Below are 27249 nucleotides of genomic sequence, written 5' to 3'. Positions count from 1 at the left end.
CCGAAACCCATTCAATCTAAGATCATCACTTGATTTTGTTTCCGTCTGCTACTGCATCACTCTCAACATCCATCAGACACCACCATAACCCATACAACTTCAGTTGAACAGCAGCAAACCCTCAATACTTCGACTGCAGAAACAAATCCAAACCCTTAACCAGCAAACCCATTCCAGCAACTGCTTCTTCTATTAATCTCTCTGCCAGATTCAATCTTTTTAATCCCAAAATCATACCAACAGAACCCATCTCGAACCAAATCGAAATATGAACATTACCCATTCACTATCACAACCACCAGATCCCCCTTCTAATCTCCAAGAACACCAATCATACATAAAGAACCCTAAATCTACATCACAACAGTAACATTCATCACCATCTTCAGCCATTTAATCACCTTCTTTGTCTCTCGATTCAGTCAGCGGAGCTCATTAACTCTCGATCTCTTTGTTGGCTTCTCGATCTATTCTCTCGGCAGTAAACAGTAGCTGTTGCTGCTTTTCTCGTCTCAATTTCAGAGACTGTTTTAACTTGGGGGAAATAAGAGAAAATGATTTCTCTGAGTTAGGTTTAGAGTATAAGAACTGGGTCCGGATCTGGTACTATAATGGGCCGCCCAATGACATCCCCAGCTAGATTAATACATAGGTGCCATGAGTATCTAACCGGGTGCTTTAACTCTTAAATGGGTTGCCCCTTATCCTTGGCTGAGCTCCAGGTAGTGTTCTCCTGTAAAATGATAATTTTTTCCTTTTTGCTCAATTTAGGTGATTTCTTCTTCTTTTCCTCCGTGCGACTCCAATGTACCTAATAACTCAAAAACACGCGTAAAATACATAATTTACAAGAAAAAAATAGCAAAGAAAGCATAAACTATAGATAGTAAATACGGTGTATTCTACACCTATCAGACCTAGATTATTCTTCACCTCATAATAACTACTAATAATAGAAGAAGTTATTGCAGAATCACAAAGTCTGAGACGAAGAACTTTGTGATTCCATTGTATCTTACCTATCGGAGATAAACTCGAGATAACTCAGAAGCGAGATAAACTCAAAATGATAGAAGTGTAAGATCAGGATACATGAACTATCAAAGATAAAATAGTCGGAATGGATTCACGAATCCCAAGCGAAGTCTTTAAGTCGTAAACCTAATGATGTTTCACAAAAAAATCTGGAAACTTATGTTAAGAGAGAATCAACGCTAGTTTGCAACTAGGACACACGAATGTGTCGGCTTAGTTTTCCCAAATGCAAGAGCTTGTCTTTATATAGACTTTCAAGATCATAGGTTTCTTACGATTTAAGCTGGGATAGCTTTGTAATCAAGCAAACAACATTCACCATTAGATGAATTTCTGACTTAAGATTCAAGCTAAGATAGTTTTGAAAATAAGAAATCTTATCCACCGTTAGATGGTTTAGATTGACTTTCACACAAATGAAATATACAATCTTATATAAGGATGAACCGTACCAAAACGTGTACAATGAGTAGGCTCAATAAAGGTCAACTAAAGTTAGTCATATGAACGTAATAAGCTTTTCGTCATTTACGTAAAACACTTTAGATTCAACTTGATAATCAACCAAAACTTAATTGGTGATTAAATATATATCTAACATGTGTTTTGGATAGTTATTCAAATGTTCGGTATCTCGTGGAAATATTCTGAATGCATCTGAATATATTCGTCTGGGTAAGTATGCATACTGGGTATATGTACTACATCCAGTTCGTGAGTTGCGATGCTAAGGTATGCATACTAGGTATGCGTGCCCTCACAGTAGTTACAGTTCAGGGACTCTTGTATGCACACTGAGTATGCATACTCCCCTAATTTCACGAGCACAAACGTTTTGGTATGCATACTGAGTATGTGTACCAAGGTGTCTTTAGCCGAACATAAACTGACTAGTACGTGTACTGAGTATGCATACTAAAGTTCCGGAAGTCTCGCCGGTGCGTGTACTGAGTACGCTTACTACGGCTCCGGACCCATCATTGTTACGCCAATACGTGTACTAGGTATGCATACTGAATTTCCTGACCCAAACTAGTTTCACCAGTACGTGTACTAGGTACGCGTACTGTCCTGTATCCATAAGTCAATATTTCTATAAAACTCTTGATAATCGATTTGAAACATCCTCGAAAGACGATAACGGTAATCTTACACATACCACTTGTTCCATGTAATTCTCAAATGATTACTTAATCAATACAAAACATCCCAAGTTAACATTAGATGATTATCTCACACAGATCATATAAAATGTTTAAGGTTATTTTCACATGACTGAAATGAGTCAAATAGAAACGTTCCTGAGTAATGATAATCTCACAAATATCATTGTTCAAGGCTATTTTGAATTGATCATCTTGAACAATAAATTGTTCGAATGACATATAGCTTGACTCATATTTCGAGAAATATATTTAGAATAAACACAGCTCAAAAATTTCATTATGCGAGAATTTAAAGTCTACTTAGTCATACGACTTAGTCTCATTTTAGAAGATAGAATAGAATATATCTAAGTAAATAGATGGTTCAGTCTTCACATGCCTTTTGTCGACGAAGTTCCAGAGTTCTTCAGTTGATCTCCAATCCAAAGTCTTCAGCTGATCTTCTTCTTCAAACTCTGATGCTCAACTACACACTTCTATCCTAAATCGATACATGACTATGTAGTAGACTAGAAATCAAGATATATTTTTGATCAACTAAATTTGAAAACAAGCTTGAGATAGCAACACTTGTGAGTTCTACCGAGAAATGCTCTAACAAAGGTTTCTATCTTTCTCTTCCAAAATCAATATGTCGAGACCAAAGTTCTGCGTACTTGATTATGTAGAAGAGTTTTTCTCAAAAATTAAAATGAAAGATAAATTTATTATGTACATGAATTGTACAAGATCCAAATTCCAACAAGTATGAAACTTGCAATCTTTATTTCAAGGTACAAATTCAACAAGAACAAGTTTTGTAGGATCTTAATCAACTAGAGCTTGATAACTATCGTACTACATGTTATTCTTATTATAAAGATAAACTATATAATGCGGAAAGGGAAATAACCCAAAACACCAGAAATTTTATTAACAAGGTGTTTTGGGGTAAAAACTGATTCTGCTGGATATGATAAATTTGGGTGTGCCGCCGAGAAACGAATCTAAACCCTAAACAAATGTACTGCACAGGAGTACTTTAGATTCGAGAGATCAATCTGTACAATTCTAGCCTAAACCAAGAAATGGTCGTTCCAGTCTTGCTTCGGTCACAAAATGAAGAAGAAGGGTTGATCTTAGGAAGGGAAGCGAATAAGGTGTTGAGATCAGAATGGTTAACTCTCAAGGTGTGGTTGTTTTATGACTTGTATCAGAATGTGGAACTTGCTTACGGGATGTAAGTTACAAGTTCTTGGTGTTTTCTGAATACTTGTGTTGATCACCGTTCTTTGTTGAAATAGGTTGAAAACCTATTTATACAAGTCATAGTTGAACGCGCCCTGATCTCATAGGAAGTGAAAGTAGTTGAGTGATGAAGAAGTGGGGATTGTGTAAAATGTTGAAAACCACGTCCCTACTCACTACACCAAATTACCGGATTCGTAAAAGATGAAAGCCATTACTAAATTTTAAAAAATTTGTAACAGGGATCAGCCGCTACGAATTTTTTATATAGGCGTGCCAGCCACACGCTTGGTCACACCTGGCCGTAACACCTAGAGTTTTTGCGTGTGTCATTCACACACGTACTATTGTGTTTCCACCCAAGATGATTAACACTAGAGGATATTTCCTCTCATGCGTGTGCTATTCACATGGGTACCATTGCTTTTCTTCCCATGCCTTGGTGAAATCGATACAATTTTCTTTCTCTTTCTCTTTTCTCCTGCCCCTCTTCTTCCTCTCACAGAAACCATCTTCAGTAATCTTCGACGACCTCTTCTCTTCTCTCTTTATTCTTCCTTGAAGATTTACATTTGTTAACCGAGATTAGGATTTCCATTTCATCATCTATGTAAGTCTTTCATCATCTATTTTAGGGTTTCAGTTTTTCCGATTTTAGGTTTCAGTTTGTTAATCAGATTCTAGGTTTGTTGTCCAGTTTGTTAATCAAATGTTAGGGTTTCATCATCTGATTTCAGGTTGTTTATGAGAGTTCAGAGTTAGAACTCTTTCATCATCTGATTTTAGGGTTTCATCGTCACCTGCGTAAGCCTCTCTCCACCCTAAGATAAGCTTACATTAATCGGATTGATCTAGTGAAGCGCTTCCGATCTGAGGTTTGTTATTCCCTATTCTCCTGAGATTTGAAGTTTTTTAGATTTTTTAATATTCTGCAATATAAACCCTAATCTCTTGTGAGAGTGTCGTTTGCAGTCTGTAATCCTAAATTAGGGTTCAAGTGTTGAAGTTGCAGCTGCTCTAAAAGATACAAAAAGTGGAGATAGAATTGATGTGTGTTGTGTTGATGAGTCTGAGAAGATGAGAAGTAGGGCTCTGGTAGGTGATTTATGATAATGCAGCTGTAGAAGATGAATCCTGGTGGTGGATAAGAATCTGGTTTGAATTGAGAAGATGGGTTGCATCTGCAACTCAGTTTTGTAGAAACCAGTGATGGATAATGGGTATTGTGGTCTGGTGGTTGAGAACTGGAGCGATGGATTATGGATTAGGGTTGCAGTTGAGTATTGAGATTGTGTTGTGTGAAGTGTGGAAAGAAGCAATTGCAGGTGATATTCAAGAACGGGAAATTGAGTTATGGAAGAGTGAACGGAACTGAATTACTATGTGGAATGAGCTGAACTGAAGTTGATGGTTGAACCAAGTGCAGTCAAGCCATGGCATTGCAGGTGGTATGGAACTGAGCTTGGTAAGGGTTCGTGTTTTTGATTATTGTCAGTTAGATTCTAATCATGTGCAATGCGCGGCGAGATTGTATGAAATTTGTATTGAGTGGTGGTTGTTTATGGTTTGTAGGTGATGTGGAACATACACATTTGGTGAAAGGATTGGATTTTGTGCTACTTAACAGGGTGCATAGTGAGATTAATAAACCAGAAGAAGTTAAATTTGTTTTAGTTACAGTTTTACCATACTATCATTTAGGTAGTTGATAAATTTCTTATGTTTCTCCTTGGATTTCTCATTTTCTTTTGCACTAATGGATCTCGATTTTAATGTTCCCGGAATAAATCCTGTCACGAGACCTGTGCCTGAAAAAATCGATATTGCTGCATGGTAAGGGACACTAATATACTTGGGTTGACAAAAGTTGTCATTGGTATGTTTCATTAAATCATTTACCTTTTCGTCAGGTTTGAATTGTAGATCGATGCTCCTAGTTCTCTTACTGTAATTCATGATATATTATGATTCAACTTATTTTCTTAATATGGAATTGAATGATAAACCCGGCTTTGAAGATGGTTTTCTTTATAATCTGATAGCATCACTGCGAATATTGAGAACATGGTTTGCTCATTTATTGAGAAGGTATAGTCCTACGACCCAGTTCCTTATTCATAGTATTTTCTGTTTGCATTTTTCAGGAGAGATCAGTTCAGGGGTCTTGGCAAAGATATATCTCATGGATAAGGGTACTGACGTTGTTGATGTAAGTTGCTTACTGCCTTGCAGTTATTCATTATATTCTCAAACATATCCTACAGTCATAGAGATGTTTTGTCTTTTATTAGTATCCAAATTACGAGGTAGAAGAGATGTTCTAACCTCCAAGTATGATTCAGGGTATTTCTTAAGAATTTAAAGTTCTAAGATTGGTTGACAGGGTAATGTCTTGATTGACATTCTTTGGGTTCACCAGATATTAGAAGGAAAATGGTATCTACTACGGTTCCCTTGGATTGGTGTTGTTAACCGTTACCAAGACAATATTAACAGAAGTGTTGACATGATTGCTGCTTGTCGCAGGGAGTGGGAGTATTCTGCAAGTACCCTTGATAGTTGGTGCTCTCCATGTTCGTGCATTATTCCAAGATGCTAAGAAAAAGGTCAGTCTCTTGATAGTTGAACATAGTCCCTTAATACTGAACAACATCTTGGTAATCACCTAAGGTTCTCGTTGACATGAGTTAAATAGTATTGGGTGCTTTCTTTTTAGGTCCCCAACCCCATAATACTCATGTCTTTTTCAAAGTCAACGTTGGCCTGGAACTTCCAAAGTCTTATAAGTTAGGTGTGTGGCAGATGCTTAAAGTTAAAGTTGAGTGCCTCTTTAAATGGTTGGCCAGCTGCACATATACTATACTTAGACGTGTTGAGTTTGTTATCTCTAGATTCACGCTAACAATCTACTTATTAGTGACTGTAATCATGTTTTTGAAGTCAGTGAAACTTGATTCACTTCTTAAAAATATAATAGGTGGGTTCAAAGTGTCTTGAACTGATTTGTATGGTAGATGTTTTCCTTGTGGTGTTTTGTATATGATGAACTAGAGGCTAACTGGTGCTTTGTATTTTCAGGTTCCCGATAGTGGGTCATGGAATTACAAAATCAATGGAGTGAAGCATAACACTGATCTGACGTGTGGGATAAAGCTGGGATCGATGATGACACTGAGAACATCATCTCGTAAGTCCTTTATGATTACATCATACTTTACTATATCCTCTTGTGGGCGTGGATTGACACTACTGACATGTTTACTTTTCATTGAGGTTATGTGGTTCTTGGTAAGTACTGATAGACTTTGCTTTGCCTCATCTAATTCACATATCTTGATTGCAGGTTTGGTGGGATATCCTTGGCTTATGAACTATCTATGAACTGATTGGCATCTGATTATTTCTTTTCAATATTATAAGTTTCTAAGTTACAATGTAGGAAGTTTCTATGAACTCAGCAAGTTTTTTAACTTAGAATTTGGTACTTACAAGAAGAATTTTGGTACTTAGAAGAATTGAATGATCTTCTTTAATTGAAATTTATATGAATTGAATGTTCTTCTTTGATTGAAAGTTATATGAATTGAATGAATATGATGGAATGAAAAGGGTAGGCAGGTTATTGGAATTCCGGCGTATTTCCGGCTGAAAATGAACTGCCGGTTAATATTGACCTGGTCAAAATTGGTCGTATTGACTGATTTTGACCAGGTCAATGTTGACTAGCAGTAATTTTTTAGTTGTTACAAAAAAGTTCGTAACGACTGGAACATGTTACGATTGTCAAGTTACAAAAATTTCGTAACGGCTGTCGCCTGTTACGAGTTGCCACGTAGTAACGGCTTCAGCCTGTTAAAAAGCCGTTACAACCGAAAATTCGTAACGGCTACACTGCCGTTACAAAACAGGAGAGAGCCGTTACAACCCGTTTTAGTAACGGCTCAGTTCTGTTTCTAATCCCAAAATTTGGTGTAGTAACTACAAGGGGAAGACAGGTCGTCTTACACCCACTACTTCTCTGCTGCCACTAACTGTCTGCCTTTCCTGACACTTTCTCATAATGGGCATGTTGCACGTCGCACGATGTAAACCGCCAGACCAATACCCTGATGAACATCACCCAGTTTGTGACATGTTTGATGTCTCGAGTATTTTTGTAGAAAAAAGATGCAGCAGGTTGTTGAGTGGGTCTTGCCTGCAACACCTAATTATTCTAACCAATCACGCGCAAGCTAGGCGGAAGGAAGTTATATGTGACAAGTCAAGTTGTGAAACTTGCCGCAAAAAATAGCATATAATGCTTTTAGGTCAAATAATTAAATTATTTGCGAAATCAATATTTAGAAAATATCGTATGTAATCGATGCATATAAAACATCGCTTTTAAGCAAGCAGCTCAAAAGAATCAATACTCATGAAGCATCGTTGTATAGAGCTTGCTTAAATTAGTCGCGGAATTCAATATCCTAAAAGGAGCATGACCAGCCATCTTCAGGATGCTGCCAGGAGCTATCCATGTACATCAAAAGTGAGTCGGTCGGTCCTTATAGGAGGGTTATGGCTGGTATCCACTTTGAAATCTTATTGGTCGGCCTAAATTAGATCTAGACCGGTCAAATAGGCTAGCCAAATTGACTGGATAAGATGATTTACGGCAGTTATTGGCTTCCGTTGAATTCATTTAAAACTCATATAGGCAGCGCGACTAGCCATCTTTGGGCAGCTTCCAGGAATTGTTCGAGCATGCTAAGGAGCAAGTCGATCGGTCCTCATAGGAGGGTGATGGTCGGTGATCACGGCGACATCTCATTGGATCCCCGAAATCAGATCTAGGTTGGTCAATTCGGATGGCGAAGTCGGATGGCTGAGATTATTTTGCGGAAGTTATGTATTGTCGTTGGTCGACCTTGAGGCTTTTAAAGCCTGTGGTTGACCTACTTTGAGCTAACGGTTTTAGGCGTTAGCTGCACGCTGGGAGTAATTCGATTGGCCAGGGCTAAAGGAGAGTCGCCGATGAGCATACCGGCACCTCATTGGCCGCCTAAAATTCAATCTGGACCGGTCGATTTGGCTAGCCAAGTTGGACGGCCGAGATCGTTTTGCGACAGTAATGTGCTGCCGCTAACATAAATTAGGGTTTCCAAAACCGCGCATCCGACCTATTTTGAGTGATCGGTTTGATGTGTTGCTGGCAGGTCGTGAGCAACATGATTGGCCAAGGCTAAAGGCGAGTCGCCTATGAACATGTCGGCACTTCATTGGTCGCCCAGAACAAAATAGAAGCCATCCAACTAGGCTGGCAAAGTTGGACGGCAACGATGAGTTTGAGACTTCCATGGCCATTCTTAACTCGTTAAACTTCTTTTTCAATAGCGTGACTACCCTACTTCTGACTAGCGATCAGATGTTGCTGGAGGGCTAGGAGAATTCGGATTGGTTGGAATAATAGTGGGACCGCCGATGAACACCATGGAGTTTATTTGGTCACGCTTGGAGGAGGACAAGCTCGTTAAATCGTCCGGCCAAATCTTGTGGTCATGATTGTTTTAAGACTGACATGGACAGTCTAGATTCAGTTTATTAAGGAATTTAAGCGTGTTGACCAGCCAACTTCTACATTTAATTAAAAGTGTAGACTGCACATCTAGAGCAATTTGATTGGTCAATGGAAAAAGGGTGCCGACAACCAACAAATTAGAAGAAGGAGCGGCGGCTAAAGGAAGCTCTAGTTAGGGAAAATTGGCCGGCTAAGTGGCGCGGCCAAGCCCTTTCTGCCATGGCTACTTATGGTCGTGGTTTCCTCTTTTCTTCCTACTTCCTGTTTTTGGTAGGGTTTGCTCCTACTAGCTCCATGGTGGATCAATTTCCTAGTTTGCCTAGGTTTGGTCTCGACCAATAGGGTTCGAGATATTGCGCAGGCCGCAAAAAACCTAATTTTTGCAAATTGATAAAATTAGGTTAGAAAAATTGAATTTTGTGAGCTGCCACAAAGTCAATCAACTTTGGTGAATTTTGCGCATTGATACAAAAATCACTAATTTTTATCTCAGAGAGCAGCATAAATTTGCGTGCCTCTGATTGAGTACTTCTGTGCACATCTTAATCCTGACACTTTTGGAAATTCATGCTACTCAGCTGCGCGAGCGAACATTAATTGTCATGTCATGTCAATATCAAGAGTTCAGCTGGGGAACATAGCATAGAATAAATTCTCGACAGGCCATGCATTAGTGAATAATGCAGATGGAAGATTAATAAAATTTATAGAATATTTGGGATTGTTGCTACATGCACCATTCTGGATAAATTTCATATATAAGTATATTGAATTTCTCAATACATATGTAAAGTAAAGAGGCCTAGGCACTCATAACTTTTAAATGGCTCCGTCTCTTTGCAGAATGACGACGCATTAAATACAGGGTTTCACGATTTTAACCCTGAACTGAAAACCACCAACACAAGGACACTAAAACTTTGTAGAAAAATTCCTGGACCTAGTCCAGATTGGACGCACACTAATTTAAGTTGTTACACCTCTTGCTTATTATCAAACGTCGGACTGGATGCAGAGACAAAGTATACCCACGAAATTGCCCTGCTTTGGTAATATTCAAGCACCTGTAAAACTCCTAACAAAAACTCAATTCTCTTTAGAAATTTTTCTTGTAAATCTTCTAGCAGAATACCAGGTCACTTTAGAAGATGATCCACAATAGTTCGTGAAAACTTTTGATGCTCCACTGTAGTTCCTTTCAGAAATATTTTAATTAAGGTTTGGAAATCTGTTTGCAGTAGAACAAGTCAAGCAAACCTCACAGATCCATAACACTTACACTCTTATCAAAGAGAATCTTAAATCACTTATCACCTCACAAGAACAATCCAATCAAATCAAAGAAGAGTTTATATATGTATCTAGTGGAATCACAAAGTCTGATACAGGGAGAACTTTGTGATTTTATATCTATCTTGCTCCTGATCTAAAATTTATGAACTTCAATAACCAGTAAAAAAAGATACAGATATAAGAACTATTAGGTAAACGATAACTTGATCGGGATTAACGAATCCCTAAGTGAAGTCTTTGATGTCGTAAAATAATTATAGGTTGGATATTAGTTGGAAATATGAAAATCGAAATTAGGCACTTATTGCATATCTTGAGAATATTTTCGATTTTGGAATTTCCTTGTTGTCCAAACAATCTTGGTCTATAAATAGATGAGTTTGCATTTCTTGAAAACTATCCTAAGAGTCAGGCAAACTTCATTAGTGTTGTTTCTGGTGGAGCCGTCTATCCGGAGAGGAAAGTATCCTAATTAGGCTTAATCTCTTACAACCGGTCATTTAAAGACTTCCGTGGGATCAAAAATCTATACGAGTACCGTTGGTGGGAAACTAGATAATTGCATTGTTATTTTAGTTTTCGACTATTGATTTGATTGACTAACGGTTGTTTAAACTTTGATTGAACCTAGTTTGATTATTCTTGAGAGCTTTCTCTTCTGACATAATGATGAGTGCTAAAAAGTGCATATTTCTATATATTTTTCTTGGAATTTAACTCATCTTTTGTGCATTAATTCTACATTTTATCCCATATTCTGTATTTTCGTTGTTTTCAAGAATAAATATTTTTATTAATTAATTTTGCATTTTTAGGTTGTAGATAAAGTTTGGATGAATTGCGGAGCGAAAAGAGCAGAAAAGTAGTGAAAAGTCGGGAGGAATTACGCAAGGAAGCCGCGAGGAATGTTGTGCACAAGACCAAAAGGCTAGAAATGGGCTTAACAAGGAAGAATTGTTCTTAAAGAAGATATGGGCTTGGCATACCCAAGGTCCAAAACCCTTACCCAAACCCATTTCCAATATCCATATCCGTCTCCTTCGCCAGCCGTCAGATTGGATCACATCTGAATCCAATGGTCGCAGCATCGCCAGTACATCAAAGTTTGATGTTCCTGTCTAACACTTTAGCACCTAACTTCATCTCAGAACGTCAGTTTTGATGTATCTCAGATCCAACGGTCGTTCCACTCCCATTTCCTTCTCGTCGTTGGATAATTTTCTCATCTTTTCATCCATCGTCTTTCACCATCTGAGCATCAAAATACGATGGGTCCGCTCAATACTCTAGAACTCTAACCTATTTACCCTAAATCAAACATCCCCTAAGAGAAACTCTATCGAGTTCTCTTCCTTCTTCTTCCCCTCTTCTTCACAGCGACCATCACCACCACCATGTCCGCCACCAACTCACTACCTCCATCACTGTACCCCATCAATCATCCACCCCCGCCATCACTAAAGGACACCACCATGATACCCTCTAGCTCCTTCTCTCTCAACCCTTTTATATTTTCAAAAACAGTGAACCTAGAAACTAGGTTTGAGAGAAACGGAGTTAGTGAAATCAAACCACCAATTACGGAAGAGGAGAAGCAATAGAAGAATGGGTCGAGACCATTGATTGATTTCAGAGATTAGGTAAAGGTCAATTTCGGATTTTTTGTGTAACCCTAAATTTTATATTTTGGGGATTTTTGGATATTTGGTTTGCATGTATAAATAGGGTTCTTGGGTGTTGTTTTTGGGCATGCCTGGACTAGCCAGTGCACCATCAAGAGGACTGGACTAGCCAGTTCCTCAATTGTTCATGTTCTGTTTTTGTTTCACTTTCAAATTCAGTTTTATTTTCACATATTCATCATGTTTTAATTTATCACTTGCTAGGGCTTAGATGAAACTCTTGATTGCATGCTAGGATAGTTAATATACATGTTGTTGTTCTTGTGATGTTTAAACTGAAGTAGGACTGATAATTAGCCATTTGAGCTAATCACCTGTGATCAGCTGTGCTGTAAGAAGACAGCTGATGCTAGGGGTGAAGTTAGTGATAGTGGTTAAGAATTCAGTCCATTTGAAGGGCTGTGCTTAATTTCCTTAGAATTGATAGTTAACTGGTTGAGCAAACAAGCCTGTGATCAGCTGTGCTATAAGAAGACAGTTGATGCTAGGGGTAAGTTAGTGAGATTAGTTAGTAAATCACTCATTGTAGTCTTCCATGAAAGAACAAGACATAGCTTGCATAAGAACTTCCTTAGTTTAGGATCAAGATGTGGATTCAAAACCTAGTGTTTCCTTGTTTCACATTGTATCTGTAGCTGTAATCTTTGCTCATTGCCCTTGGCTCACTGCCTTGGTTTGTTTGTCTTTGTTTCACTGTTTCTTTGTTTCTTTTGCCATTGTTACTCACTGCTTCACTTTGTTCACTGCCACCTTCACATTGCCATTGTTTTAGTCCATTTTCACTATTTTGCATTTAGATAAGTAACTTAAAAACTTCAACTATACACCCTAGTCCCCGTGGAGATGACCTGTTCTTGCACATACACACTACAATGACAACTGTGCACTTGCAGTTTAACATGTAGGCCTTTCTGTCTCCCCTTATCCTTTGCTCTTGTTTCTTATACAATCCCTGGCCTACCACATAAGGGTCACTCAAACTAGATCAAAGTATTGACGGGATCTTTGGAACTGTTTTTGAATCTAAAGACAACTTGTGATCATCCATTGTTAACAGAATCCGCTCTGTGTGTGATCGATCATAAGTAGATTCTAGTTTGTGGTGTGCAGGTACATAAGAAGTCAATCGAAGGTTTGAAGTCAAGAAGACTTTTCTTATTCATTTTCGTATCTCTTAATTGTGCAACATCTTTATCGGCTGGGATCCAACTAGATCTTGTTTATCTTTGTTAAGTAGTTAATTAGATCGATATCTCTTTATAGTTCTCTTTCGAGATCTATTTAGATTGATTGCTAATATAGATCTAATTACTTCGGTAATAAGGATCTTGATTGATCTTACTCGACAAAGGAGTTTACTAGTTTAAACCGAAGGACCTTGTCAAACCTTAAAGAACCTTTTTTTTAAAGATTATTGGAGTACTTACCAAACAGCTTTGTTCCTTTACTGTTTGGAAGATGGTCAAAAGGAGTTGAGTGCTTAAGACTTTACACCAGTAAAGCAACTCAAGATAGTGATTTTCTGTCTTGGGATTCATGTGTGTGACCAGACGGTCGTAGACGCGGGGATATTGAGGGAACTAAGTAACTAGGGGTAGATTACTTGGTCTCAACTATACGAAGTTGGCTTTGTTTTTTGTATAGCAGCTTAATTCTGTGAGTATTCTAAACTGGACTAAGTCTCTGAGCTTTTCTGCATTTGCAGTTTCTCCATCAGAAAAATTTTGCTGTGTTATTTACTTTTACATTCCGCAATTATAATTGTTTTATTATAATTAAAAGTAAATACACTAGTACATTAATCCATATCACTTGATATTGATCCTATAATCAATCGGTTTTGTATCGTAAGTCTGTAGGTTTTGTACCGTAAGTCCGTAACTATTGTCAAGTGAATACCTTGTTATTGTATTGTCTCGAATTTGTCCATAAACGATCACACTTGGTATCAGATTTATACTAAATTTTAACAACAACTTGTTTTTGTTGCGAAACTCGCAACTGCTTATCTTCTGAAATTCGCGCATGCCAATCGTCTGCGTGCCAAGTAACACTTCCTGTTATTTTTCTACCCAGTCAACTTAAACCATTTTGAATCAGATAGATGATTCCACCTTACACCCTATTTCTCTAACCCTAAACATCAGAAAACCTATCCACTCCCTTCTCTATTTTCTATTTTCGATAAGTTCATTCCTTCTCTCTATCCAGCCGTAAGAAGAAGAAGAGATAAGAGCAGTAGATAATGATAATGGTGAAGAAAAAGATATTGGTGCACAGATCGCACCTATCATTAAACTTGAACAAATTTATGACTGGTAAAGAAGCTTTTCTATATATAAATCTCAGTGATTTAGTTTTCTAATTAAGACTTGATTCGATTTTTTTTCTTATTGGTTTGATTTTTTGATGTATATGGTGTGTAGAAAAGAGAAACTATACCGATTTGATAAAGATGAAAATCAATAGAAACAGGATTTGGAAATTTAAAGCTTCTTAAACATAAATAGACTGAGAAAGGTTGTTTGGTTGTGAGACAATCTAAGCTATTCAAGATCTGTGCTAATCATGTAGGTCTGTTTGTTTTTTTTTGAATTGATTTTGGTTCTATTTGATGTGTTGATTGGATCTGTGAGATTCGATTTAGTTTTTTTTTTCTTTCTTAAATTCGCTGTAAGGTAAATTTCAGATCTTCTTTCTTTATTTATTTTTTGAATTTCAGGTTTTGTGCCTGATTCTAGCTTAAGTTTTAAGTTGATCTGAGTGTTTTTTGTAGAATTTTCTTATGGTTCAGTCCCTGAAAACAAAAAATACAAGAATAATTGCAAAATTATGATTTGTTAGTTATGACTCTTTATCTTTTAAATTGCAAACTCCATGTTCTGAGTTAGTTTCATCCTTTAATACCCCTTGATTTTGATGAGTATTTTGTTTGAATGGTTGAAGTTAGTAGTGGGTTCAGATTATTAATGGCCTCATGGGTGAAAAAATGATTGAGACATGTCTTCTTATTTGTTTCTTTCTGTGGATTTTGTAAGTTGTATTATTTCAGTGATGCAAATTTGGTGAAGTATTCGAAGCTTGAAAGTGGTTAGATTCATTTAACTGTTTTATGTGATCATGTCTTGCACATTTAAATCATCTAGGGGTTCACTCTCATGTTGTTTTGGTGCTGAAATCTGCAGGTTGTAAGTGAATATGGAAGTAGGTCAGTCGTCAAAATTCATGGACTCAAATTCGGAAGGATTACAGGTAATATCACTAACTATTTTGCTAGCCTTGATGTATGTTGGTTGTATCATGTGGAGAAAGAAAGTACATGCTTAGTATGCCTTTCTTTTTGACTATCCATATCTTATCCTGGGCTACGAATGTAGATTACTGCTGGCGTTTTAAGTAACAATCTTATACATGGTTGGATTTGTGATCTTGTCTGTTTGTTTGAGTTTGCACAAAGAGTTACATAATACCTTTTTTTTCGCAGTAGATATTGTATTTGAATTGGTTTATAATTGTTGGCAGGGTTGTAGTGTGCTTGTACCAGAAACAACAATGCGTTGGAGTTGTTGAGATTGCACAAAGAGTATTCATTGGAGGTATTGGGTATGCTCATGTGTATGATTTTTAGATGCCCTCTTTTGTTATCCAACTTTTTGTTTTCTCTGTTTGATTACACTGTATTGATTTGGTGTTCGTTGGTTCTTGCTTAGTGATTTAGATTGAAGAGTGTGAAAGTTTTATCCGCAAAGCTATTTCACAGTACATGTCTACTTTGATTTCCAAAAGCTATTTCATAGTATATGAATTATCTCTGCAGCTTCTTCTTATTATTGCTTAAAACTCAAATTTGTGATTATTGTTTTTGGATAATGACTATTCTTTGGTCACAGATATTCATTGTGCAAGAAACTCAGGCATTTAACTTCCGACTATCTGATCTGTTTTCAGTATTTCAGCTTCACTGACTTCGCAATACACAGGAAGTTTGCATTAAGGGTTGCTATTCCACAAAGAAGTTTGCTAGCTCCTGATCTATTTTGGTAAGGATGGATTATATGCTAGAGATGGTTTATGCTAGCAGCATGTCATGATACTCACATCGATGTCCACCTACATGTGAGCATTTTTGATGCCGGGAGGATGGATTTCTGGAGCAGATAGAGATGAATTAGGGTTGTACAGCAATTGATGAAGCAGAGAAGACAGAAATGAGGAGAGAATCAAAAAATAAATTGGGGGTTCGATTAGAGATTAATCAGGTCTGTAAACAGTGGGTTTGTGTTGGATTTGAAGAATACACACAAGAAGAGAAGGCTGCAGCTGAGATTACACAGTTGCACTTTTGATGTGATACTTTGAGCTAAATTGTGACAGAAAAGAAGGAGAGATAAGTGTATGTGATGCTGGTAATAAAGCTACAGATGGTGCAGGTTTGAAGTGATTGCAGATGGCTAGAAACTGCTGAAGTTGCAGCTGTAGAAGTGGATTGAGTCAGAGATGGGTTCGATGCTGTTTCCATGGTGATTTCCAAGGAACCGACGGATATTGAAGCTGATTAAGCTTAATGAAACTGCAGGTGGTGATGTATTGGCTAGGCAGAGGAGATGTTTATGATGTTGAAACTTATAGGGAAGAAGTTGAGCTGAACTGATGATGCTGTGGAGAAGACAAGGCTGTAGAAGGCAGTGAAGATTAAAAAGAGTATGGACTGAATGGAGCAGTGAGACGTTGACTGAACTGAGGCTGAAAGATGAGTTACAAGGTTTTGCAGAAGTCAGGATATAACAGGTGCAACTGAGATTGGTGCTGGTGATTGTCATGGGTTCTTGCAGGTGGTCTTGCTACTGTGCAAAGATTCTCTGGTGATGCTACTTTGCTGCCAAAATGGTCAGAGGTGGTTTTGCAGAAGAAGCTGTTGCTTGTAGTTCTTATGCATGGAAGTGATGTCTCAAGACAGAAATGGAGAATGGGTTGAGAACTCAAGTTGAGATGGGTTATCCTGCAGCTAGGGATTGTGAGCTGCACATAATGTTCGTTGGTCAGATGGAGTTGTCCGTGGCTCTGGTGGTGCTGTAATGGAACTGGAGATTGTGTTGATGCTTGTAGGCGTGGTGTTGGTTCAACTTGTTGCATAAGTGGTGGTATATGTAGGAGTACCTGGTGATAGAAGTGCAAGGATTTAGAAGCCAACAGATAGAGAGATACTAGTGTTGCCGCTGAGGTTGCAAGGAAGCTTGGATGCAGTTGCATTTTTGGCTGTGAGGAGTTCAGTTAGGAGAAGATACTGAGATGGAGTTGCTGTTGCAGAATGGTTCTGTGAAATGAGGCAGAAATGAATGAATAGAACTGCAATGAATGTGCTATTGAGCTGTGAAGTTGAAAAGGAATTACAGAAGTGGGTTAGAAGCATATGACAACTTACGCTTTTCACTCTTGAAGATTTTTGTTCAGCATTTTGCTATCTAATGCATCTCTGGTGGCAGGTATATAGATGTGATTCTTCAGGTATATATGTGTATTTTGTATTTATTTCACTATCTTTCTACTTTTCAATGATGGTCATTATGACATTACTCAAATATTGTTTTCTTTGGTGTGTCAGGTTCTCTGCGTCGGTGGTGGTGTTTCTCCTGATATTAAAACAAATGACCAGGTTTGTATCTTGCCAACTGTTTACTATTGAAGTTATGAACTTTGAGTTTCTGACCCAAGCTTTATTGAGCCGTTGACAAGATGTTTAAAGAACATCATCCTCTAGTTGTTGTTGACCATATGATTTAGACTAAACATTAATTGATTGAAACATCATTGCCATAATCGATGTGTTGAGAGGATGTCTAAAGGAACCAACTGACATGTTAGTTTAGGTTATTAGATTTGTGGACCGTCTTTTAATTATATGTCTAAAAGAAACAGCTGATAGGGGTTTCTGCTTCTATAACAATGTAATGAATGACCTTGAAGATTAACTTTTTTATCACGGTCTCTTATTTGTTATTTTCATTTTTGTTCATCTTCCTTTGCACATTTTCATTTATGTAAGTACATCTACCTTGTTACATTGTAATTCTCGGCTAGGCTCATCAGCTTATGCAAGGTCTCAAGTAGCATGTTTCCGGATAAAGGCCTACTAATTGTGAATAATAAATCTTATCTGCGTAGTACCTTTCAAATTGGTTATAATAGGCATTGTAATCCTCAACTGCTTTTGAATGGTGTTTCTTTCTTCGACGGTGTAGGTGTGATCTGCACCGAAAATATGTGTCGAAGCATAGCTCCTAGACTGAGCTTCAGTGGGAATATGGTATATTGTAGGAACTTGTAGGATTTTTTTCCCTTTAACTAGGGTCAGTTTCAGATGCTTTTGTGTTGGAATGTACTTGAAGTTGAGTTTTATGTCAACATGGAACATTGTATGAATCTCAACATAAAAAAATTGTATAACAATGAATCAATTATAATCATTGTGGTTAAAGTATTCTCTGTGGGAATGTTGAATATGAGGGTTCTTAAATTGAGTCATCAGAATTGGATGAATCGGGGCTTTGCAGGGAACTGGGGCATTGCAGGATAAATTGGGGGAAATCGATTTTGACTAGGTCAACAAAGACTTGACCATCTTTTTCTTGTTGCTAAAATTTTAGCAACGGTAAAATGTGTTGCTAAATCTGAACCAGAATAACTATATCCTGTTCTAATAGAAAATATCCCGAAATAACTCTAGAATTAGCAACGTATTATTTCTGTTTCTAAATTTTTGTTTTTGCGTTTTCTGTTGCAAGTTCCGTTGCTGAACGAAATTAGCAACAAAACTAGAGCTGTTGCGAAAAACTGCGACAGGGTCTTTAGCAACGCCAAAAATCTGTTGCAAGACCAGTCAGCAACAGATTTTAGCTGTTGCTAAACGTTAAATTTGGTGTAGTGATAGATGTAAAACTATTTTTAGTAACATTAAACCCAATCCAAACACAATCAATCATCAAGTTAGCTCTTATGTTGCATATCATCATCTTGATGACTTTTCTGTTAGTTATATTTTGAATCTTAATGGTGTGTTTGGTAGCTAAGTGAAAATTCCTAAAATTCTTACCATTTCCTTGTTTTAAATTCCATGTACTGCTTGGAGACTGTTTAGAGGGAGAAAATGTAGCTTTCAAGGTTTAAAAAAAATGGGTCCATAAATTCCTACTAAGTTTTCCAGCAAATCATCAAGGGAGGTGGTACTCAAAATGGGGGATTTGGTGGAATTATAAATCCCGAAGAAAACGTGAATCCAAGGAATTTGGGCAACCAAACGTACCAAGGGAATCATAATTTCACAAAATCTCCTGGAGCCATAAATTCTACATTCAAACTCTCCATAAATGGAAACATCCTCTTGCAAGCCTATATTGATTTTTTTGAAAATAGACACTGATGCTCCTTACAACTGTAATTTTTTATTAGCTGGTTATATTTTGAATGTTAAATGGGAACCTCCTACTATGCATTATTTTAAGAATCAATAAAATTGATGTTTCTTATAACTCTGGTGGTATTAAACCTATAATGAGAAATTTTGCAAGAACATACGTTATGGGAAGGGGAGCAGTTAAAAGAGCTATAAATGTTCATCAAGCTAAATCTTACGCTATGCTAGAAGCTATGGAGACGGTAACAATGAACGGCTGGTCTCATGTCATCTTTAAAACAGGTAACTTGGGTATCAGTTTTTACTTAAACCAGTCACCTACCCTTTCTCGGTGGCAAGATTTACCTCTTCTCAGAAAATGTATGAATATATATAATCCAGGGTGGTCTTGTGAGTTTGTTTATAGAAGTTGTAATAAGCCTAAAGATTCTTTAGCTGCAGCGGGAAAACATAAGCTATATGGAGAATGGTGGTCTCATCCACCTGACTTGTTAATTCCCTACATAAATCATGATGTAAGAAATTTGTGTTTTTTTGTCTAAAAAAGGAACAAACGAAGGAGACGATGAAAAGGATATAGAATCACCGTAACGTAGGGGTATAAATTCGGGCAGGCCGGGCCGCGCGGCCCAAAAACTAAGACAGGTCGGGCAGGCCAGACTTAATATTTATGAGCCCGTAAACAATTTCAGGCCGGGCAGGCCGGGCAAAAAGTAGATAATTTGCTACCCAAAGACCGCCCAAAGCCCGCTTTTTATACGGGCAGGCCAGATCGGGCCGGACATGCCACTATTTTTTTTTCAGTTTAAATTTTCAAATGAACGGTATTAAATTTATTTACTTTTAATACGATATCCTTTCCTTTCTAACATTGCATACCGTAAGTGATAGTATTATGTTATATTTAAATTACAATGACAAATTTTAAATTTTAGCCTATAATAATTAATTAATTAATTAATTAGAGTACAGTAAACTTTCTATAATAAGAAAATATATTACCATTAATGTTTTGAAAAGGTTAATTATAAGTAAAAACAACTATATACTTTATTTTTCTTGACACAAAATTGACAATTATAAAATTGTAACGTTTAAGTCTTTTTAAGAGGATATTAAATGATTAATGGCACATAGAAGGCTTTCAGGCCGGGTACCAGGCCGGGTATCAGGCCGGGTATCAGGCCGGGCATCATAATTAATTGCAAAGCCCGGGACCGCCCAATAAATTAATCCAGGCCATGCTGGGTGGCCCATGACGGGCCATAACAGGCTTTGGGCTACTTCGGGTACAGGCGGGCTCGGACGGGTACAGGCAGGCTGAGTATTTTCGGGTATTACTTACACCCCTACCGTAACGTAGATATGAGTAAAAGTTGAAAACAAATCAGGAAATAAAGAAATGGAAAGTAACCAGCATAAAATTTCTTATGCGGTGCTCATTGAAAACAATCCTGCAAGTATTAAGCCTGTACTATTCCTGCCAAACATTAAGCCTGTACTTTATTTCCAAGATGATGCAACCACGCAATATAATTAGCATTAAAGCAGAAAGCTTGTAGTAAGATCTATTCACTTAGCGCCTTATAAGTCATTTAATGTTTCATATCACACAGTGACACTTTTATTTATAAATCGTTTAGTAAACAATTCATAAATCTTCCAAAAAAAAAAATTAGTGATAACAAAACATTTCATTCCGTATCCTAACAGAAGATACCTCTCCCTGTAACCAGAAGTTGATAGGAAAGGGAAGAAATAAACAGCACAGTGGAACAGGCTTAGTTTTCTTTGAGTGGTCACTGTTAAAGATTACAAACTACGTAACCATACATTAATTTTAACGTGACACTCAACTCAGTTATACCAAAAGCCAGCTAATTAGCCCAAAAGGATTTGCAATAATTGCTCTTACACGCTGAATTGATTTATACTGCAACACCTTAAAAAAAATGCAGGTAGGAGTGGCATATGGAAGAAAATGCATGCCTACAGTATACATCTCCATTACCCGACGTAAAATTAAGATTATTAAAAAGATATCTGGGTATTTCGATTCCTTGAAAATCTAAATTTCAACCAAATAGTTACTGCAAGTACTTTTTTTTCTTTCTTTTTTTTTGATACGCGAAAGCCGACCCAGGTCCCTACCCGAACCCATCCAATTGGACTGGCCCCACTGCCAGACCCAACACCGCTCAACCCACTATACAACTAATCTACTAGAAACTTTTAAGGCGGCGGGGATTGAACCCCTGACTTCCTCCTTACTGGAGTTGATGGGATACCACTGAGCTATGTTGTTGGACCCAATTACTGCAAGTGCTTAACATCGTTCACTTTTTCCTATCTTCCTGCAAGTCAGGAAGAGAAGCAAACAGAGAACTCCAACAGAAACAAGCATAAGGAATACTAAACTCACCACCGACTGAGGAACGTTCTACCATAGTTGCAGAATTTCAGTACTACCAAGGCAAGTTCACAAGCATTATCCTTCCTCTCACTATCCCCATCAATCTCTTTCAAATCCAGTAGGTTCATACTAAGCGAGTTTCGCATCAAAAAGTTGCATGCCAACACAAGGTTAGAGGCAAAGGTTATTTTTCTAAGTTAAAATATCCAACATACATAAAGGTTTTGACGAGCGCTAATACCATGTCATTGTGTTGCTTTCTCTACAAATCCTTTCCCATACCATGTCATCTTGTTGCATTCTCTTTAAAAGATTTCTAAGCATGAATGAAGTTTTTGTGTGTTCTTAGGGCAACACCTTTCGTTTTTTTAAATACCTCAGCTAACTAATGGCATTGGAGCAACTAGACATGCCCTTTGCATTTTACCTTCTACTTTATTAGGTTTTACCAATGCACACCAAGTATAAGCAATTTCATATAATCTTAAAAGAGAATCACAGAGCGAAAAAGTACGCCAACCAATAAATTGTTTAACCATAAAAACAGCACTTTTGAAGAGCCAAAACTATAAGCAATATAGAGATGCCTGGCAAATAGAAACTGAAAATATGGAGCTACTAGACAGTGCAAGACTGCTGAATATTGTTACTTGTCATGTCCAACATAATAAACTGGAGCTTAACTACGAACAAAAACTAACAATAATTCAATGACACAAACAGTGGACATTCTTAAACCAAACTCCAAAAAGAAAAAGCGAAATGAAAGCTAACTAATTAGGCACACCAAACTTACTAATCAAAAACTCATGTTGTTCAGAGCCATGTTCTCAACTTTCTTACCTTAACCTGACCATACCTAAGTAATCAGTGCTCGAAAAAGAACCGTCTGCACGACTGCGGCAACATATCATCCTTCTTTGAAACCAGCCTCCTGAACTTCGTGTCCCATGTAGTAAAAGCACAGGATCCAATGACTGAACATTTGCATGTTCTACCTAACCATAATAATATCATCAATCTTCAGAATCATCCTCACACATTCCGTAGCCAGTGTAATTGCACTAGTACTGACGAGCAATGGCTGTACAACATTCTCCTCCAAGATGTTGGTGATTTGCCCTTTCCTCACATTGATCCCAGCATTAATCTCACCCTGCGCATGTCGGTTACGAAGTTCAGTAACAATCGCAATTGGGTTCAATCCTGCATTCTCAGCCAGAGTGTAAGGAATAACTTCGAGTGCCTCAGCAAATGAACGCACACAGTAACTTTCCATTCCGTGCAAGACCTTCGACCAAGCACCAAGTTGCCTTGATAACTCTATTTCAGGTGCACCTCCACCGGCAATCAAAAACCTTTTGTTGACCAAACACCTGATCACACATAATGCATCATGCAAACTCCTCTCGGCCTCATCAAGAACCAACTGGTTTGAACCACGAACAAGCACATTAGTTGTCCTTCCCATATCCTGAATACCAGTAATCTTCACAATCTTGCCACCATCCCCTAGAGGAACCTCCTCAACAAGATCAGCACGCCCTAATTTCTCCTCACGGAAATGCTCAATATTAGCAATTGGCAAGCAATTCAAAGTCTTGGTAATGAATTCAATCTCATCACGCTCAACATCCCTAACCACCAAAATCTTCGCTTTAGCAAGATAATGCAACGAAAGATCGGTAACTGCATCCCTCAATATACTCTTCTGAATCAACAAAACATTACAACCAGTTGCTTTGATTTTCTTAATCATACTAAGAATGTAATTCCTCTCCTCTTTCAAAATCCTATCCATCTGTGTATAATCAGAAACGACTATACTCTGTTCAATATCAGTTTTTGGAGGTGAAATCTGAAATTGAATAACAGCAATTTTAGCATTCTCAACACGAGCTGGACCACCAGCAGAGTGACTAACTTTCTTATCGAATACCAAACCCTTAACAAGCTCGGTATCATCAACAGTACCACCAAGTTTTTTCACAATTTTAACATCGCGAAGATCAATAAGATTAGGTTTAGATGGATCTAAAACTGAAAGTACGGCATCAACAGCAAGTGGAGCTAGAAGAGTAGAATACTGACTAACAACTTTACTGTTAAGAGAAGTACTAGCAGATTTCATGAGCGAATCACGATCAGATAGCTCAACAGGAACAGCCATAGCAGTTAAAATATCAACAGATTTTTCGGAAACTTTGTGAAGTGATTCAGATATAACAGTAGGATGAATACCATTATTGAGTAGAGTAAGACACTGTTTAAGAAGAGCACCAGCAATAACAACAACAGTAGTAGTACCATCACCAGCAACGATATCTTGAGATTTGGAAAGTTCAACAAGCATTTTTGCAGCAGGTTGAAGAACTTCCATCTTCATCAAGATTGTAGCACCATCATTAGTAATGATTACTTCACCGTTTCCATTTTGAATCATTTTATCCATACCTTTTGGACCTAAACTGGTACGAACTGCATCTGCTACTGTTCGACCAGCGATGATATTGCTTTGACGAACATCATCCTTGCGTTTGTTATCAACATAGCTTTCTGTTTTCGAAGATCTGGGTACAGCGGCCGCCATTAGAGTAGGTGATCTACAATGATAAACCCTAGTTTTTTTCTTCTTTTGGTTTCTTTTGCGCGGAGTAAATAAAATGAAGAAGAGGGAGAAGAAGAAACCCTTGCAATCGAGATCAATGAGTTTCTCGAATATAGGTTTTCAAACTTATATGCGGGTTAAAATTTGGATACCGTATATTACCTTACCCGTAATAATTACCGGTACACGTACATCTACAAGTCCATGGGTTACCCGATGGGTCCTCCACAAAGTTTTTTTATTATTTTATAGTATAAAAAAACTAGAAATGCCAAGGACAGTGTATTTCAGATCTTACTAGTTTCTTGCTGGGCCTACTGGGCTTCTTTTGTCTTTAATTTTCTTCAGAATTTTTGTAATCCTTTTGCTTTTCTTGAGTAATAAAATTAACCAAAAAAAAAACAAAAGAGTATATTGTTGTAAACACAGAAATAAAGAAGGAGACACGAAGTAGAGGCGAAGAAGAGAGAGAAAAATTCTATTAATCAGTATATAGAATACAATGTTTAAGCCTCTATTTATATAGATAGAAGACTTGATGTCCAACATATGTAAACCCTAAACTTAGACATGAAGGGCATCTTAGTAAATAAACTTGGTTTATAACACTCCCCCTGATGACCACTGTGGCTAAGTCATTACAAGCATACCAGGCAAACTTAAAAGAGAAAAACCTGAAATTGCATAAGCATGTAGAGACTCAGACAGTGTTGGACATGCATATGTTGCCTCGTTAAAACCTTGACAAGAAAAACCCAGTGGGACAAAACCTTGACGAAGGAAAAAGAGTACAACGCGATAAAGTCCAGTAAATGCACTTTAATTTGATGACGGCGCTCCCCCTGATAAATACTTCAGTCAAATCTTGGCATGCAAATCTTTGAGTCGAGACTTTCCAGTTTTGAAGAAGGAAATTTCTTGAATGCAAAAAACGTTTGTGCTTTCATGAAGATGTCGGATAGTTGATAAAGTCTTCTTGTGTGTTGCACAAGCAGTAATGTCTTCGATTAATACTTTGGCGGAGTCTACATTCTTCTTCGACACATTGAGAACTTGTGTCATGGATTGCTAGCTTCCCGGGATCATTTTCAGAAGTTGTTGATGTAGTTTCTTCAACATAGAGCCAAGATGTAGATAAACTACCATAAGTGAATAAAGCTGAATTTGGGTCCAAGAGCATAGCTCAGTGGTATCCCATCAACTCCAGTAAGGAGGAAGTCAGGGGTTCGATCCCCACCGTAGAGGTTTGTATTTACTTAGTTAGTTGTATAGAGGGGTTTGGCGGGGTTGGGTCTAGCAGTGGGGCTAGTCCAGCTGGCTGGATTTGGGTAGGGGCCTGGGTCCGGCTTTAGCCTATCAAAAAAAAAAAACTGAATTTGTGGTCCTACCTTATGTGTATTGGAATGACATCCAAATTACTAAGGGATTGTTATGTTGATTTGGCCTAACAAAATCACCTAGTTAATGGAAGGAATCCACCAAATAACCGAAATTATACAACTTCCCCTTGGATGACCACCATGTTGAATTAATTTTCCTCACTAAAACCTTTCCAGTAAAACCCAATGGGAAAAAAAAAATGGACAGAGGAAAAAGAGCAAAAATATTCAACATTAAAAGAAATTTAAACGTCAAAGAGATGTTGCCTCATCAAAACCTTGTCAGGAAAACCACATGGGACAAGACCTGAAGCGAAGGGAAAAGAGTACAACTTTTGATGATTTTGTGGATGCTAACTCAATTATATGAGTTTTACTAAAGACAAGCATCAAAATAATACTCTAGTCTATTTGAAAGACGAGCTTAAGCTAAGCATAATTCTAACTGCAGATTTAAGAAAGAGAAAACAAAAATAGAATTTATGCCGCTAAAGCGTGGATTTTTTTTGTGTGTTTTTAAGGACTCATCAAGAGACCCATAAAGTTGATAATATCAACTAATTAATCCGGATATATGATTTTGTACCAAATTTCTAAAAACACATAAAGGATTGTTTAAAATGACAAAATCAAGTCAGGTGGCTGCCTGAATATAATATGAATCCTTCAAGGATTGCAAATTTGAATATGTTCCCTGGTCACATCTCTTGTGTGAATGCAATATGAATCCTTTGAGGACTACCATGCCAAATGCATCAAATAAGGAGAACAAAAAATTATTTAATCAATCCTAGGGTCTGAGCAAAAACAAAACCCTCAAATCGTTTTTACAACGAAAATTATAGCGCCCCCAAAGCTAGCATCTGACTAATCCAAAAGTTTAACTAAATAAAGAGGCACTACGAATCTAATTCAATTACTTAAACATTCAATCAAGAAATCTGCTACAAAACTTAACCCAAAACTAGCCCCGCTCAGAAATATATGTATACAAGAACTTCTCTCAAATGATACATATACAATAGTCATTTGGTTTACAAATAGAATATACAACATAATAAACATAGCAAAAGTTAACCAACTAACGAACTCAACTCCTCGAAGCTTCCGCTGCGTAACTCTTGTCTGTCTCTGAAACTGAAAGTGGGAATGGGTGAGCACATCATCCCTAAAAGGGGTGCCCCGTAGGAATTAACCTTTAACTTTCATGTAATCATTGAAAATGATTCGAAAACAATTCATGTTTTCCCTAAACTTTAAAGCGCAATCAATTTCACATAGGTAAACAATCATGTATATGGAACTAACTCCTTCCAAACAATATATAATAATGGTGACTCGTCCGGCACCTAGATAGCTATATGGTGACTTGTCCCGCACCTAGTGATTGCATAAAAGCTCGAATTCATGTAGATATAAATGAAGGAGCAGTATCATATATACCACAGATGGAAATTCTCATTTCCAAACAAACAAAT

At 37.5% G+C, this 27249-nt stretch overlaps 1 protein-coding gene and 1 long non-coding RNA gene across 3 annotated transcripts; one reads left to right on the top strand and one right to left on the bottom strand.

Moving 5' to 3' along the window:
* Positions 1 to 14144: 14144 nt before the first annotated feature.
* On the top strand, positions 14145 to 18430 carry LOC113287230. Of its 2 annotated transcripts, XR_003329874.1 has the most exons (6): positions 14145 to 14278; positions 15146 to 15212; positions 15483 to 15556; positions 15909 to 17465; positions 17563 to 17613; positions 18200 to 18430. It is a non-coding gene; the product is annotated as an uncharacterized LOC113287230 (long non-coding RNA). The 2 variants fall into 2 exon arrangements; XR_003329873.1 differs by lacking the exon at positions 18200 to 18430 and having other exon boundaries at positions 17563 to 18125.
* Positions 18431 to 22295: 3865 nt separating this feature from the next.
* Positions 22296 to 24477, bottom strand: LOC113287229 (T-complex protein 1 subunit delta-like). The gene has a single exon (XM_026535914.1). The coding sequence runs from the start codon at positions 24372 to 24374 to the stop codon at positions 22779 to 22781; it is 1596 nt and encodes a 531-aa protein (XP_026391699.1). The 5' UTR covers positions 24375 to 24477; the 3' UTR covers positions 22296 to 22778.
* Positions 24478 to 27249: the final 2772 nt, after the last annotated feature.

The sequence above is a fragment of the Papaver somniferum genome, chromosome 6 (assembly GCF_003573695.1).
Source record: "Papaver somniferum cultivar HN1 chromosome 6, ASM357369v1, whole genome shotgun sequence".
Taxonomy (NCBI): Eukaryota; Viridiplantae; Streptophyta; class Magnoliopsida; order Ranunculales; family Papaveraceae; genus Papaver; species Papaver somniferum.
The sequence above is the reverse complement of the archived record's forward strand: the minus strand, read 5'-3'. Positions and strand labels throughout refer to the sequence as shown.

Coding starts and splice junctions, on each gene's coding strand:
- LOC113287229 (XM_026535914.1), bottom strand. CDS start 24,374: ATGGCGGCCGCTGTACCCAGATCTTCGAAAACAGAAAGCTATGTTGAT.